General features: G+C 49.6%; 1 protein-coding gene across 1 annotated transcript; it reads right to left on the bottom strand.

The window, feature by feature from the left end:
• Positions 1–2,451: 2,451 nt before the first annotated feature.
• Positions 2,452–5,683, bottom strand: LOC119949812 (early nodulin-75-like). Its single transcript, XM_038771654.1, has 4 exons — positions 5,105–5,683; positions 3,700–4,001; positions 3,451–3,625; positions 2,452–3,171 (listed from the first exon to the last, which is right to left on the bottom strand). The coding sequence occupies exons 1-4, from the start codon at positions 5,681–5,683 to the stop codon at positions 2,452–2,454; spliced, it is 1,776 nt and encodes a 591-aa protein (XP_038627582.1).
• Positions 5,684–15,859: the final 10,176 nt, after the last annotated feature.

The following is a 15,859-nucleotide window of genomic DNA, read 5'->3' as shown; positions in this document are numbered from 1 at the left end:
TTCCCAAGCGCTTAGTACAGTGCTCTGCACACTGTAAGCACTCAATAAATACGATTGAATGAATGAATGAGCAGACAATTGAACTGGGAACTGAGAGCTCTCCGGATAAAGATGGGAGGGGAGAGCAATCAATCAATCAATCAATCAATCGTATTTATTGAGCGCTTACTATGTGCAGAGCACTGTACTAAGCGCTTGGGAAGTACAAATTGGCAACACATAGAGACAGTCCCTACCCAACAGTGGGCTCACAGTCTAAAAGGGGGAGACAGAGAACAGAACCAAACATACCAACAAAATAAAATAAATAGGATAGAAATGTACAAGTAAAATAAATAAATAAATAAATAAATAAATAAATAAATAGAGTAAATAGAATAAATAGAGAGCAGGGCTCAAGAGGGAAAGCCCTACTGAGATCTCACCTCCTCCAGGAGGCTTTCCCAGACTGAGGCCCCCTTTTTCCTCTCCTCGTCCTCCTCCCCTCCCCATCGCCCCCCTCCCTCCCTCTGCCCTCCCCCCTACCCCTCCCCACAGCACTTGTGTAGATTTGTGCATACTTATGACTCTATATTATTAATGATAATAATAATAATAATAATGGCATTTATTAAGCGCTTACTATGTGCAAAGCACTGTTCTAACCGCTGGGGCGATTACAAGGCGATCAGGTTGTCCCACGGGGGGCTCACAGTCTTCATCCCCATTTTCCAGATGAGGTAACTGAGGCCCAGAGAAGTGAAGTGACTTGCCCAAAGTCACACAACTGACAACTGGCAGAGTCGGGGTTTGACCCCATGAACTCTGACTCCAAAGCCCGGGCTCTTTCCAGTGAGCCACGCTGCTTCCCAGTGATGTGTATATAGCTATACTATAATTCTATTAATTCTGGTGGTATTGACACCTAATTGTTTTGTTTTGTTGTCTGTCTCCCCCTTCCAGACTGTGAGCCTGTTGTTGGGTAGGGACCGTCTCTATACGTTGCTAAATTGTACTTTCCAAGCGCTTGGTACAGTGCTGTGCACACAGTAAGCGCTCACTAAATATGCTTGCTATGTGCCAAGCACTGTTCTAAGTGCTGGGGTAGATACAGGGTGATTAGGTTGTCCCACAGGCAGCGCACACTTTTAATCCCCATTTTACAGATGAGGTTGTGTACTCTCCCAAGCGCTTAGTACAGTGCTCTGCGCACAGTAACAGCTCAATAAGTACGATTGAATGAAACTAGCAATAATGATGGTATTTAAGCACTTACTATGTGCCAAGCACTGTTCAAAGCGCTAAGGTAGATACAGGGTGATCAGGTTGTCCCACACGCAGCGCACACTTTTAATCCCCATTTTACAGATGAGGTTGTGTACTCTCCCAAGCGCTTAGTACAGTGCTCTGCACACAGTAACAGCTCAATAAGTACGATTGAATGAAACTAGCAATAATGACGGTATTTAAGCACTTACTATGTGCCAAGCACTGTTCCAAGTGCTGGGATAATAATAATAATGGCATTTGTTAAGCGCTTACTATGTGCAAAGCTCTGTTCTAAGCACAGGGGGATACGGGTTGTCCCACATGGGGCTCACAGTCTTAATCCCCATTTTACAGATGTGGTAACTGAGGCTCAGAGAATGCTACCTATCTATTCTATTTATTTTATTTTGTTAGTATGTTTGGTTTTGTTCTCTGTCTCCCCCTTCTAGACTGTGAGCCCACTGTTGGGTAGGGACTGTCTCTATATGTTGCCAGCTTGTACATCCCAAGCGCTTAGTACAGTGCTCTGCTCACTGTAAGCGCTCAATTAATACGATTGATTGATTGATTGATTAAGTGACTGGCTCAAGGTGACACAGCAGACGTGGCGGAGGCGGAATTCGAACCCATGACCTCTGCCTCCAAAGCCCAGGCTCTTTCCACTGAGCCAGGCTGCTTCTCTAAGGTAGATACAGGGTGATCAGGTTGTCCCACACGTGGCTCACACTTTTAATCCCCATTTTACACGAGGTTGTGTCCTCTCCCAAACGCTTAGTCCAGCGCTCTGCGCACAGTAAGAGCTCAATAAATACGATTGAATGAAACTAGCCATAAGGATGGTATTTAAGCGCCTACTATGCGCCAAGCACTGTTCCAAGCGCTGGGAATGACTGATAGGGATGGGATCTGAGAGGAGAGAGCAGCAGCAGGGGAAATGAATTAAAGGGAGGAGGGGAGCCTGTTTTCTCCCTTCCCACCTGGGGGGCTGAGCGTTTTTAGGAGATTAAAGAGGTGGAGGCGGTGGGAGGGTGGTCTTTGTTCTGCCCTGGGCTTGGTAGCCCCTGCCCACCCCAGCTCGCCCCCCGCCCCCGGCTGTTGGCACGGGCTTTGGTGTCTGGTTGCCCGCCTCCTCTGCTGCTGCTGCTGCTGCTGCTGGCGCTGGGCGCATTAAGGCTGGGTGGCCCGGAGCTGGAGGAGCCCGGGCTAGCACAGCTCAGCTGATGGTGGCCACCGGATCGCCCAGCTGAAAGCCCGCCGACGCTCTGAAGGGGGGCTAGGCCGCGGGGCGCTGGTCCTGGGGGGGCTTGCTCTGGGTGGGGGGCTTCTCCTGGGGACTCTGCTCTTGGGGGGCTGCTCTGGGGGCTTTTCCAGGGGGCTACTCCGGGGGAATCTTGCTCCAGGGGCCCGCTCCTGGGAATGTCGCCCTGGGGGTCTTGCATTGGAGGGCTGCTCTGGGGGCTTTTCCAGGGGGCTGCTCCTGGAGGGGTCTAACTTTGGGGGCTGCTCCTGGTGTGGGGGGGCTGCTCCAGGGGGTCTTAGTCTGGGGGGGTTTTCCAGGGGGCTGCTCCGGGGGAATCTTTCTCCAGGGGGCTTCTCCTGGGGGGGTCTGCTCTTGGGGGTCTGCTCTGGGGGCTTTTCCAGGGGGCTACTCTGGGGGAATCTTGCTCCTGGGAGTCTTGCATTGGAGGTCTGCTCTGGGGGCTTTTCCAGGGGGCTGCTCCTGGAGGGGTCTAACTTTGGGGGCTGCTCCTGGTGTGGGGGGGCTGCTCCAGGGGGTCTTAGTCTGGGGGGTTTTCCAGGGGGCTGCTCCGGGGGAATCTTTCTCCAGGGGGCTTGTCCTGGGGGGTCTGCTCTTCGGGGTCTGCTCTGGGGGCTTCTCCAGGGGGGCTGCTCCTGGAGGGGTCTAACTTTGGGGGGCTGCTCCTGTGGGGGGGGGGGGGGGCTGCTCCAGGGTGGTCTTACTCTGGGGGGTTTTCCAGCGGGCTGCTCCGGGGGAATCTTTCTCCAGGGGGCTTGTCCTGGAGGGGTCTGCTCTTGGGGGTCTGCTCTGGGGGCTTCTCCAGGGGGCTACTCCGGGGGAATCTTGCTCCTGGGAGTCTTGCATTGGAGGGCTGCTCTGGGGGTTTTTCCAGGGGGCTCCTTCTGGAGGAGGTCTAACTTTGGGGGCTGCTCCTGGGGGGGGTCTGCTCCAGGGGGTCTTACTCTAGGGGTCTGTTCTGGGGGGTTTTCCAGGGGGCTGCTCCGGGGGAGTCTTTCTCCAGGGGGCTTCTCCTGGACGGTCTGCTCTTGGGGGTCTTGCACTGGTGGTCTGCTCTGGGGGCTTTTCCAGGGGGCTACTCCGGGGGAATCTTGCTCCTGGGAGTCTTGCTCTGGGGGTCTTGCATTGGAGGTCTGTTCAGGGGGCTGCTACTGGAGGGGTCTAACTTTGGGGGCTGCTCCAGGGGGTCTTACTCTAGGGGTCTGTTCTGGGGGTTTTTCCAGGGGGCTGCTCCGGGGGAATCTTTCTCCAGGGGGTTGCTCCTGGCGGGGGGGGGGGGGGGGGGTGTCTTGCTTTGGAGGTTGTTCCTGGGGGTCTTACTCTGGGGGGCTTCTCCTGGGGTTCTTCCTCTGGAGTATTTTCCAGGGGGCTGCTCCTGGGGGAGTCTTGTTCTGGGAATCTTGCTCGGGGGTTGGGGGGGCTTCTCCAGGGGGATCTGGTCTGGGGACTTTTCCAGGGGGCTGCTTTTGGAGGGGTCTAACTTTGGGGGCTGCTCCTGGGAGGGGGGGGGTCTGCTCCAGAGGGTCTTACTCTAGGGGTCTGTTCTGGGGTTTTTTCCAGGGGGCTGCTCCAGGGGAATCTTTCTCCAGGGGGTTGCTCCTGGGGGGGTCTTGCTTTGGGGGTTGTTCCTGGGGGCCTTACTCTGGGGGACTGCTTTGGGGGGCTGCTCCTGGGGGAGTCTTGCTCTGCGAATCTTGCTGGGGGGGGGCTTCTCCAGGGGGATCTGGTCTGGGGGCTTTTCCAGGGGGCTGCTCCGGTGGAATCTTGCTCTGGGGGGTCTGCTCAAGGGAGCTGCTCCTGGGGAATCTTGCTCTGGGAGTCTTGCTCTTGGGGGGCTGCTCCTGGGGAATCTTGCTCCGGGGGTCTGCTTTTGGTGGGGGGGGTCTTACTCTGGGGGCTTATCCGGGGGTCTTATTCTAGGAGGTCTGCTCTGGGAGCTTTCTCAGGGAGCTGCTCCTGGGGGACTCTTGCTCCGGGGGGGGGGGGGGGGGGGTCTGTTCCAGGGGTTCTTACTCAGGTGCTCTGCTCAGGGGGCTGCTCCTAGGGAGGTCTTGCTCTGGGGGCTTCTGCAGGGGGCTGCTTCTGGGGAAATCTTGCTCCAGGAGGTCTGCTCTGGGGGCTTTTCCAGGGGGCTGCTCCTGGGGGGGTCTTGCTCAGTGGCTCTGTTCAGGGGGCTGCTCCTGGGGGGGGGGATCTTACTCTGAGGGCTTATCCGGGGGTCTTACTCCAGGAGGTCTGCTCTGGGGGCTTCTCCGGGAGGTCTTGCTCTAGGGCTCTGTTAGGGGGGCTGCTTCTGGGGAAATCTTGCTCCAGGAGGTCTGCTCTGGGGGCTTTTCCAGGGGGCTGCTCCTGGGGGGTCTTGCTCAGTGGCTCTGTTCAGGGGGCTGCTCCTGGGGGGGGGGGGGATCTTACTCTGAGGGCTTATCCGGGGGTCTTACTCCAGGAGGTCTGCTCTGGGGGCTTCTCCGGGGGGGCTTCTCCAGGAGGTCTGCTCTGGGGGCTTCTTCAGGGGGCTACTCCTGGGGGAATCTTGCACCGGGGGGGGGGGGGAATCTATTCCAGGGGGTCTTACTCTGGGGGCTTATCCGGGGGTCTTACTCCAGGAGGTCTGCTCTGGGGGCTTCTCCGGGAGGTCTTGCTCTGGGGCTCTGTTAGGGGGGCTGCTTCTGGGGGAATCTTGCTCCAGGAGGTCTGCGCGGGGGGGTCCACCAGGGAGCTGCTCCTGGGGGGGCCTTGCTCTGGTACTCTGATCAGGGAGCTGCTCCTGGGGGAATCTTGCTCCAGGAGGTTTGCGCTGGGGGCTTCTCCAGGGAGCTGCTCCTGGGGGGTCTTGCTCAGGGGGGTCTGCTCTTGGGGGTCTTGCTCGGAGACGCTGCTCCTGGGGGAATCTTGCTGTTGGGGGTCAGCTCCTGGGGGCTCTGCTCTTGGGGGGCAGCCCTTGGGCGTCTTGCTCTTGGGGGGCTTGCTCTGGGGGCTTCTGCAGGGGGCTTCTCCAGGGGGGCTGCTCCCGGGGGGGGGGGGGGGGAGGTCCGCTCCCTGGGGGTCCTCCTGCCTCTCCGGGGAGTCAATGCCCTCTCCAAAGCGTTGTGCGGCCAGCGGCCAGCGGGCTGCCCACCGGAGATGTCCGGGGCCGGGAACCCGGGCCTGCCCGCGCTGGCCCACCCAGCCGATGCCCATCTCCTCCTCCTCCGGACCCCCCCGGCCTGGGTAAGTACCCCCCCCACCCTCACCCGCCTAATTAATTCATAATGACATTTGGTAAGCGCTTACTATGTGCCAAGCACTGTTCTAAGCGCTAGGGGGGATACAAGGTGATCAGGTTGTCCCACGGGGGGCTCACAGTCTTCATCCCCATTTTACAGATGAGGGAACTGAGGCACAGAGAATAATGATGATGGCGTTTGTTAAGCGCTTACTATGTGCCAAGCACTGTTCTAAGCGCTGGGGGGGGATACAAGGTAATCATAATAATGATGATGGCATTTATTAAGCGCTTACTATGTGCAAAGCACTGTTTTAAGCGCTGGGGGGATACAAGGTGATCAGGTTGTCCCGCGTGGGGCTCACAGTCTTCATCCCCATTTTACAGATGAGGGAACTGAGGCACAGAGAATAATGATGATGGCGTTTGCTAAGCGCTTACTACGTGCCAAGCACTGTTCTAAGCGCTGTGGGGGGATACAAGGTAATCGTAATAATGATGATGGCATTTATTAAGAGCTTACTATGTGCAAAGCACTGTTTTAAGCGCTGGGGGGTTACAAGGTGATCAGGTTGTCCCGCGTGGGGCTCACAGTCTTCATCCCCATTTTACAGATGAGGGAACTGAGGCACAGAGAATAATGATGATGGCGTTTGTTAAGCGCTTACTATGTGCCAAGCACTGTTCTAAGCGCTGGGGGGGATACAAGGTAATCATAATAATGATGATGGCATTTATTAAGCGCTTACTATGTGCAAAGCACTGTTTTAAGCTCTGGGGGGATACAAGGTGATCAGGTTGTCCCGCGTGGGGCTCACAGTCTTCATCCCCATTTTACAGATGAGGGAACTGAGGCACAGAGAATAATGATGATGGCGTTTGCTAAGCGCTTACTACGTGCCAAGCACTGTTCTAAGCGCTGTGGGGGGATACAAGGTAATCGTAATAATGATGATGGCATTTATTAAGAGCTTACTATGTGCAAAGCACTGTTTTAAGCGCTGGGGGGTTACAAGGTGATCAGGTTGTCCCGCGTGGGGCTCACAGTCTTCATCCCCATTTTACAGATGAGGGAACTGAGGCACAGATAATAATGATGATGGCGTTTGTTAAGCGCTTACTATGTGCCAAGCACTGTTCTAAGCGCTGTGGGGGGGATACAAGGTAATAATAATAATGATGATGGCATTTATTAAGCGCTTACTATGTGCAAAGCACTGTTTTAAGCTCTGGGGGGATACAAGGTGATCAGGTTGTCCCGCGTGGGGCTCACAGTCTTCATCCCCATTTTACAGATGAGGGAACTGAGGCACAGAGAATAATGATGATGGCGTTTGTTAAGCGTTTACTATGTGTCAAGCACTGTTCTAAGCGCTGTGGGGGGGATACAAGGTAATAATAATAATGATGATGGCATTTATTAAGCGCTTACTATGTGCCAAGCACTGTTCTAAGCGCTAGGGGGGATACAAGGTGATCAGGTTTTCCCGCGTGGGGCCTACAGTCTTCATTCCCATTTTACAGATGAGGGAACTGAGGCACAGAGAATAATAATGATGGCGTTTGTTATGTGCCAAGCACTGTTCTAAGCGCTGTGGGGGGATACAAGGTAATAATAATAATGATAATGGCATTTATTAAGCGCTTACTATGGGCAAAGCACTGTTCTATGTGCTGGGGGGGATACAAGGTGATCAGGTTGTCCCACGGGGGGCTCACAGTCTTTATCCCCATTTTACAGATGAGGTAACTGAGGCTCAGAGAAGTGAAGTGACTTGCCCAAGGTCACACAGCAGACATGTGGCGGAGGTGGGATTCGAACCCATGACCTCTGAGTTCAAAGCCCGTGCTCTTTCCAGTGAGCCATGCTGCTTCTAATCAGATTGCCCCCCGTGGGGCTCACAGTCTTCGTCCCCATATTCCAGATGAGGGAACTGAGGCCCAGAGAAGTGAAGCGACTTGCCCAGAGTCACACAGCTGACGAGTGGCAGAGCTGGGATTAGAACCCACGACCTCTGACTCCCAAGCCCGGGCTCTTACAACTGAGCCACGCTGCTTCTCACTATGTGCAAAACACTGTTCTAAGCGCTGGGAGGATACAAGGTGATCAGGTTGTCCCACGGGGGGCTCACAGTCTTCATCCCCATTTTCCAGATGAGGGAACTGAGGCCCAGAGAATTGAAGTGACTTGCCCAAAGTCACACAGCAGACAGCAGTGGCAAAGTCGGGATTAGAACTCATAACCTCTGTCTCCCAAGCCACTGAGCCATGCTGCTTTTCATTCAGTCCCATTTATGGAGCGCCTACTGTGTGCACAGCACTGGACTAAGCGCTGGCTGACCAGCCCACCCACCCCTGCTCTAACCCCCTCTCCTATTGGCACCAGAACCCTAATAACAGGCGCTTAGTACAGTGCTCTGCAGACAGTAAGCGCTCAATAAATGATTGAACAACTATAGTGCTGTTTGTTAAAGCCCTTCCTAGGTGCCAAGCACTGTTCTAAGCGTTTGCTCTAGTCATAATCATCATCATCATAATACTATTCATTCATTCAATTGTATTGAGCGCTTACTATGTGCAGAGCACTGTACTAAGCGCTTGGGAAATACAAGTTGGCAACTTATAGAGACGGTCCCTACCCAACAGAGGGCTCACGGTCCTTAAAGCGCTTCCTAGGCACCAAGCACTGTTCTAAGCGTCTGTTCTAGTGTCTTAATAATCATAATAATAATAATAGTTGTTGTTAAAGTGCTTCCTGGGTGCCAAGCACTGTTCTAAGCGTCTGTTCCAGTGTCATAATAGTCATCATAATAATAGTAGGCTTAAAGCGCTTACTAGGTGCCAAACACTGTTCTAAGCGTCTGTTCTAGTGTCTTAATAATCATTGTAATAATAATAGTTGCTGTTAAAACACGTCCAGGGTGCCAAGCACTGTTCTAAGCGGCTATTCTCGTGTCATAATACTCATGATAATAATAGTAGCCTTAAAGCGCTTACTAGCTACCAAACACTGTTCTAAACATCTGTCCTAGTGTCATAGTAATAATGGTAGTTGTTAAGCGCTTATTAAGTGCCTAGCACCGTTTTAAGCGTCTGTTCTATTGTCACGATAATAATGGTAGTTCTTAAGTACTTAATTGGTACCAAGCACTGTTCTAAGCGTCTGTTCTATTGTCATGAAAATAATGGTGGTAGTTAAGCGTGTATTACGTGCCAAGCACTGTTCTAAGCGTCTGTTCTATTGTCATGGTAATAACAATAATGGTATTTGTTAAAGCGCTTACTAGGTGCCAAGCATTGTTCTAAGCTCTGTTCTATTGTCAGAATAATCATAAGAGTGATAATGGCATTTGTTAAAGCGCTTACTACACTGTTCTAAGCGTATATTCTTTTGTAATAATAATGATACTAATGGTATTTTGTAAAACATTTACTGTATGCCAAGCACTGTTCTAAGCGTCTGTTCTAGTGTCATAATACTTATCATAATAATAGTAACCTTAAAGCGCTTACTAGGTGCCAGTGTTTTAAACGTCTGTTCTAGTGTCATAGTAATAATGGTAGTTGTTAAGCGCTTATTAAATGCCTAGCACCATTCTAAGCGTCTGTTCTTTGTCATGATAATAATGGTAGTTCTTAAGTACTTAATTGGTACCAAGCACTGTTCTAAGCGTCTGTTCTATTGTCATGAAAATAATGGTGGTAGTTAAGCGTGTATTACGTGCCAAGCACTGTTCTAAGCGTCTGTTCTATTGTCACGGTAATAACAATAATGGTATTTGTTAAAGCGCTTACTAGGTGCCAAGCATTGTTCTAAGCTCTGTTCCATTGTCAGAATAATCACTAGAGTGATAATGGCATTGGTTAAAGCGCTTACTAAGTGTCAAACACTGTTCTAAGCGTATATTCTATTGTAATAATAATACTAATGGTATTTTGTAAAGCATTTACTGTATGCCAAGCACTGTTCTAAGCGTCTGTTCTGTAGTCATAATAATGGTATTGGTTAAAGCACTTACTATGTGCCATGCACCGTTCTAAGCATCTATTCTATTGTAATAATAATAATAATAATAATAATAATAATAATAATAATAATAATAACAATAATAGTAAAGGTATTTGTTAAGCGCTTACTATGTGGCAAGCACTGATCTAAGCCCTGGAGTAGATACGAAGTAATCAGGGAGTCTCACGTGGGGCTCACAGCCTTACTCCCTGTTTTAATAATAATAAAATAATTATGGTGTTTATTAAGCGCTTACTGTGTGCCAGGCACTGCACTAAGCGGCTGAGGTAGATACAAGCAAATTCATTCATTCAATCGTATTTATTGAGCGCTTACTGTGTGCAGAGCACTGTACTAAGCGCTTGGGAAGTCCAAGTTGGCAACATATAGAGACGGTCCCTACCCCTCAGCGGGCTCACAGTCTAGAAGGGGGAGTCTAGAAGCAAATCAGGTTGGACACAGCCCCTGTCCCCCGTGGGGCTCACAGTCTCAATCCCCATTTTACAGATGAGGAAACTGAGGCCCAGAGAAGTGAAGTGACTGGCCCAAAGTCACACGGCAGACAAGTGGCGGAGCCGGGAATTAGAACCCACGACCTCTGACTTCCAAGCAGGGCTCTTTCCATTGACCACACTGCTTCTCTGTACTCTCCCAAGCTCTCAAGACAGTGTTCTGCACGCAGTAAGCGCTCAGTACAGGGACTGCCACTCTTTATTGTTGTATTTTACCTTCCCAAGCGCTTAGTACAGTGCTCTGCACATAGTAAGCGCTTAAAAATACGATTGGATGAATGAATACAGTGCTCTGCACACAGTAAGTGCTTAATACAGTGTTCTGCACCCAGGAAGCGCCCAGTACAGTGTTCACAAATCAAGGTTCCCCATCCCAAAGCAGGTTTGTCTTTAGGACACTCCCCTTCCCTCTGTAGCCTTCCCTTTTAGACTGTGAGCCCACTGTTGGGTAGGGACTGTCTCTATATGTTGCCAATTTGTACTTCCCAAGCGCTTAGTACAGTGCTCTGCACATAGGAAGCGCTCAATAAATACAATTGATGATGTACTACCTGATCCGCCCTGTGAGCAGGGATTTTCTCTAGTTCTTGCTGAGTTGTAATAATGATGGTATTTGTTAAGCGCTATGTGCAGAGCACTGTTCTAAGCGCTGGGGTAGATACAAGGTGATCAGATTGTCCCACGTGGGGCTCACAGTCTTCATCCCCCTTTTACAGATGAGGCAACTGAGGCCCACAGAACTGAAATGGCTTGCCTAAAGTCACACAGCTGACACGTGGCAGAGGCGGGATTAGAACCCACGACCTCTGGCTCCCAAGCCCGGGCTCTATCCACTGAGCCCCGCTGCTTCTCGTGTAAAGAAAATTGTACTTTCCAAGCGTTTCGTCCAGTGCTCTGCACACAGTAAGCGCTCAATCATCATCATCATCATCATCATCATCAATCGTATTTATTGAGCGCTTACTGTGTGCAGAGCACTGTACTAAGCGCTTGGGAAGTACAAATTGGCAACATCTAGAGACAGTCCCTACCCAACAGTGGGCTCACAGTCTAAAAGGGGGAGACAGAGAACAAAACCAAGCATACTAACAAAATAAAATAAATAGAATAGATATGTACAAATAAAATAAATAAATAGAGTAATAAATATGTACAAACATATATACATATATACAATATGATTGAATGAATCTGCCCAGCCCCTCTCTCCCCAGCCTTCAGTCAATCGTGTTGATTGAGCGCTTACTACGTGCAGAACGCTGTACTGAGCGCTTGGGAGAGTCCAATAAAGGAGTAGGCACATTCCCTGCCCACAACGAGCTTCCGTGCAAGGCCTTTCCCGTCTGCTCGACCCCTGGACCCCCCTTTCCCCTACTGCGTGACGCTGGACCCCTCTCCTCTACTGCGCCCCCCTGAATCCCCCTCTCCCCTACTGCGCGACCCCTGGGCCCCCCGCTCCCCTACTGCGCGACCCTGCCCCCCCCCCAACTGCGTGACCCCTGGGTTTCCTTTCCCCTACTGCACGACCCCTGAATCCCTCTCCCCTGCTGGCCCCCCCGGATCTCCTCTCTCCTACTGAGCGACACCTGGACCCCCTCTCCCCTACTGCGCGACCTTGGACCCCTCTCCCTTACTGCGGTCCCCTGGACCCTCCCTCCCCTACTGCGCGACCCTGGACTCCCCTCTCCCCTACTGGGCCCTCCTGGACTCCCCTCTCCCCTACTGGGCCCCCCTGGACTCCCCTCTTGCCAACTGCGCCCCCCTGGACCCCCTCTCCCCTACTGCACCCCCCTGGACCCCCCTCCCCTATTGCGCCCTCCTGGACCTCCATCTCCCCTACTGCACGACTCTGGACCCCTCTCCCCTACTGCACGACCCCTGGACCCCCTCTCCCCTACTGCGCGACCCTGGACCCCCTCTCCCCTACTGCGCGACCCTGGACCCCCTCTCCCCTACTGCGCGACCCTGGACCTCCTCTCCCCTACTGCGCGACCCTGGACCCCCTCTCCCCTACTGCACGACCCCTGGACCCTCCCTCCCCTACTGCGCCCCCCTGGACCCCCTCTCCCCTACTGCGCGACCCTGGACCTCCCTCTCCCTTACTGAGCGCCCCTTGGACCCCCCTCTCCCCTACTGTGCGACCCCTGAATCCCTCTCCCCTACTGCACGTCCCCTGGACCCTCTCTCCTCTACTGCACCCCCCTGGGCCCCCCCTCCCCTACTGCGCGACCCTGGACCCCTCTTCCCTACTGCACTACCCCTGGACCCCCCTCTCCCCAACGGTGAAATCCCCGCAGCAAAGTTTAGAGGACTCCTAACCCAATTCATTCATTCATTCATTCATTCATTCATATTTGTTGAGGGCTTACTGTGTGCAGAGCACTGGACTGAGGTCTTGGAAAGTACAATTCAGCATCTGAGCAAACATTATGACTCTTCCGCATCCGCTAAATGGATGAGTGTTGGATAAGAAACGTGAACCAAAAGTTTTGGGTTTTCTTTTTTTTTGTCCTCATGAAGAGAGTTGTCTTAAACCCCTCTTTTCCAGAGGATCACGCTTCCCAAAAGCTGCCGAATAGAGTTTTCCCGTCAAGCATCAGAAAGCTTTTCAAAGTTGGCTTGTACTTTTGAATTAAGTCAAACGGAGAGTACCTGAATTGCCCTCCTTTGGTGAAAATGAAATGATATCCTCAATCTGTAAATGGCTGAATTACAGTAATTTTAATTTGGTAGTGAATAGCCATTAGTAGAATCCATAATAGTGGCATACATTTACATAACCCACATTGCAGAAGTAACTACTGTGAGTTGAAGTAAGGCTAGTTTTGCCGTATAATGAACTTTCATTCACTGCCTTTGTAGAAAAAAGATAACTTTTGAAGGACTAAGAAGACAGGCTTTTAATAAAAAAAAATAGTTTCATTGATAAGACAAGACAAATTCTACGAAAATGCAGAAGGAACAAGAGCCAGAAACTTTGTGGATTAGGTCCACAAATAATAATAATAATAATAATGGTATTTGTTAAGTGCTTACTATGTGCCAACCACTGTTCTAAGTGCTGGGGTAGATACAAGGTTATCAAGTTGTCCCACGTGGGGCTCACAATCTTAATCCCCATTTTACAGATGAAGTAACTGAGGCAAAAAGAAGTTAAGCGACTTGCCCCAAGTCACACAGCTGACAAATGGCGGAGCCGGGATTAGAACCCATGACCTCCTACTCCCAAGCCCGGGGACTTTACCCTCTGATGTTCCGTAACTTTATATTTTGTATCTGAAAGGGAATATGTGTCAAGCAGTTTTCTTAACTAAATCCAGTTTCATGTGGCACTCTAAATAGATCTCCTTAAACCAACGCTTTAGTTTTTGATGAGTTTATCCCAACGATGAATATCGTAAATATTAAAATGCTAGGGTTCATTATTTGTGTACTTGCTTATATATCTGTGTTCTTCTAATGCATGGATTTGCATTGCTTGAAAAGTTTCTATAAACTTTCCTGTTGCTCTACGTGATCATGTCTCAGTTTAACGATCCCATTATATACAAATATGTGTGGGTCTCTAAAATATTCAGACTTGCCACCATGCCTAGTAATTGGAAAGATACAGGTTAAATATGAAGGCCACAGCTCTCATTACATTAAATGGAGCAATTAATGTCATTTTCACAGCAGGGTAGATCTTCAATACCTCTGATTGCATCGAGTGACAAACTATGTATAAAAGATATTTTTAGGGTCCCTTTGTAGGAAACTTTGTCAATAGTGGAAACATTGTATAAGATTGGAGAGCAAATTCACTTCAAAGGAGAGCTATAGAATGACATGGAAGGTATTTATTCATTCAATTGTATTTATTGAGCGCTTACTGTGTGCAGAGCACTGTACTAAGCGCTTGGGAAGTACAACTCGGCAACAATACAGACGGTCCCTACCCAGCAATGGGCTCATGGGCTAGAAGGGGGAGACAGACAACAAAGTAAAACATGTAGACAGGTGTCAAAATCGTCCGAACAATTAGAATTATAGCAATAGGCACATCATTAACAAAATAAATAGAATAGTAAATATGTACAAGCAAAATAAATAGAGTAATTGTACAAATATATACAAGTGCTGTGGGGAGGGGAAGGAAGTAGGGCAGAGGTGGGGATGGGGAGGAGGAGAAGAAAAAGGGGGCTCAGTCTGGGAAGGCCTCTTGGAGGAGGCGAGCTCTCAGTAGGGCTTTGATGGGAGGAAGAGAGCTAGCTTGGAGGATGTGTGGAGGGAGGGCATTTATTGTATGTTTATTTCTCTTTCAAAAAGAATGGGACTGTTGAACAAATGATATGATTGACATTTGTATGTCATTTGATGTGAAAAGATTATTGTGGTGGATTTATCAGTCAATCACTCGATGCTATTTACTGAGCACTTTATTGGACAGAGTGCAAAGCGCTCTACCTTATGTGCTTGGGAAAGTGCAGGACAAGAGTTGATAGACACATTCCCTCCCCAAAAGGATCTTGCAGTCTATAGCAGGAGACAGATATTAAAACTGATTGTGGGTAGGGGAATTAATGGCATATTAGGTATTAGCAACAGTAAATCATTCATTCATTCATTCTATCATTTATTGAGCGCTAACTGTGTGCAGAGCACTATACTAAGCACTTGGGAAGCACAAATCAGTGCCAGTAGTTGGACTGCTACTCAGTTTGAAGCAAATAATAATTTTAATGATGGTATCTAAGCACTTATAATGTGCCAAGCCCTGTTCTAAGCACTGGGATACATATAAGGTAATCTATATGTCCCACGTGGGGCTCACAGTCTTAATCCCCATTTTACAGATGAGGCAACTGAGGCACAAAGAAGTTAAGTGGCTTGCCCAAGGTCACACAGCAGACAAGTGACGGAGCCAGGATTAGAACCCATGTCTTCTGACTTCCAAGCCCGGGCTCTTTCTGCTAAGCCACGCTGTTTCTCTATAATTATGGTGGTAATAATAATAATAATAATAATAATAATAACAATAATAACAATAATAATAATGGCATTTATTAAGTGCTTACTATGTGCAAAGCACTGTTCTAAGCACTGGGGAGGTTACAGGGTGATCAGGTTGTCCCACGGGGAGCTCACAGTCTTAATCCCCATTTTACAGATGAGGTAAATGAGTCACAGAGAAGTTAAGTGACTTGCCCAAATTCACACAGCTGACAATTGGCAGAGCCGGGATTTGAACCTATGAACTCTGACACGAAAGCCCGCGCTCTTTCCACTGAGCCACGCGTACTTGTTAAGCACTTACTATGTGCCAAGCACTATTCTAATCGCCAGGATAGATACAAGTTATGACCACTAGACTCATTTAAAGGTTAATTGATATTGACAAAAGAATGGTATCCATGAGTATACATTTTTCTCACTTCTTTAAACTGGTGATGTAGTGCTCTTAATCACTTACATATGAAAATAGAAATTGTAGGATACAGTTTTGAATTCAAATATAGTCCTCGTCAATTAGTGGTATTTATTGAGGGCTTCCGGTGTGCTGAATAAGGAACTAAGGGCTTGGGAAAGTACACTACAATAGAATTGGTAATAATAATAATAATAATTATGGTATTTGTTAAACGCTTACT

Source organism: Tachyglossus aculeatus, chromosome X1, assembly GCF_015852505.1.
Source record: "Tachyglossus aculeatus isolate mTacAcu1 chromosome X1, mTacAcu1.pri, whole genome shotgun sequence".
Lineage (NCBI taxonomy): Eukaryota > Metazoa > Chordata > Mammalia > Monotremata > Tachyglossidae > Tachyglossus > Tachyglossus aculeatus.
The sequence above is the reverse complement of the archived record's forward strand: the minus strand, read 5'-3'. Positions and strand labels throughout refer to the sequence as shown.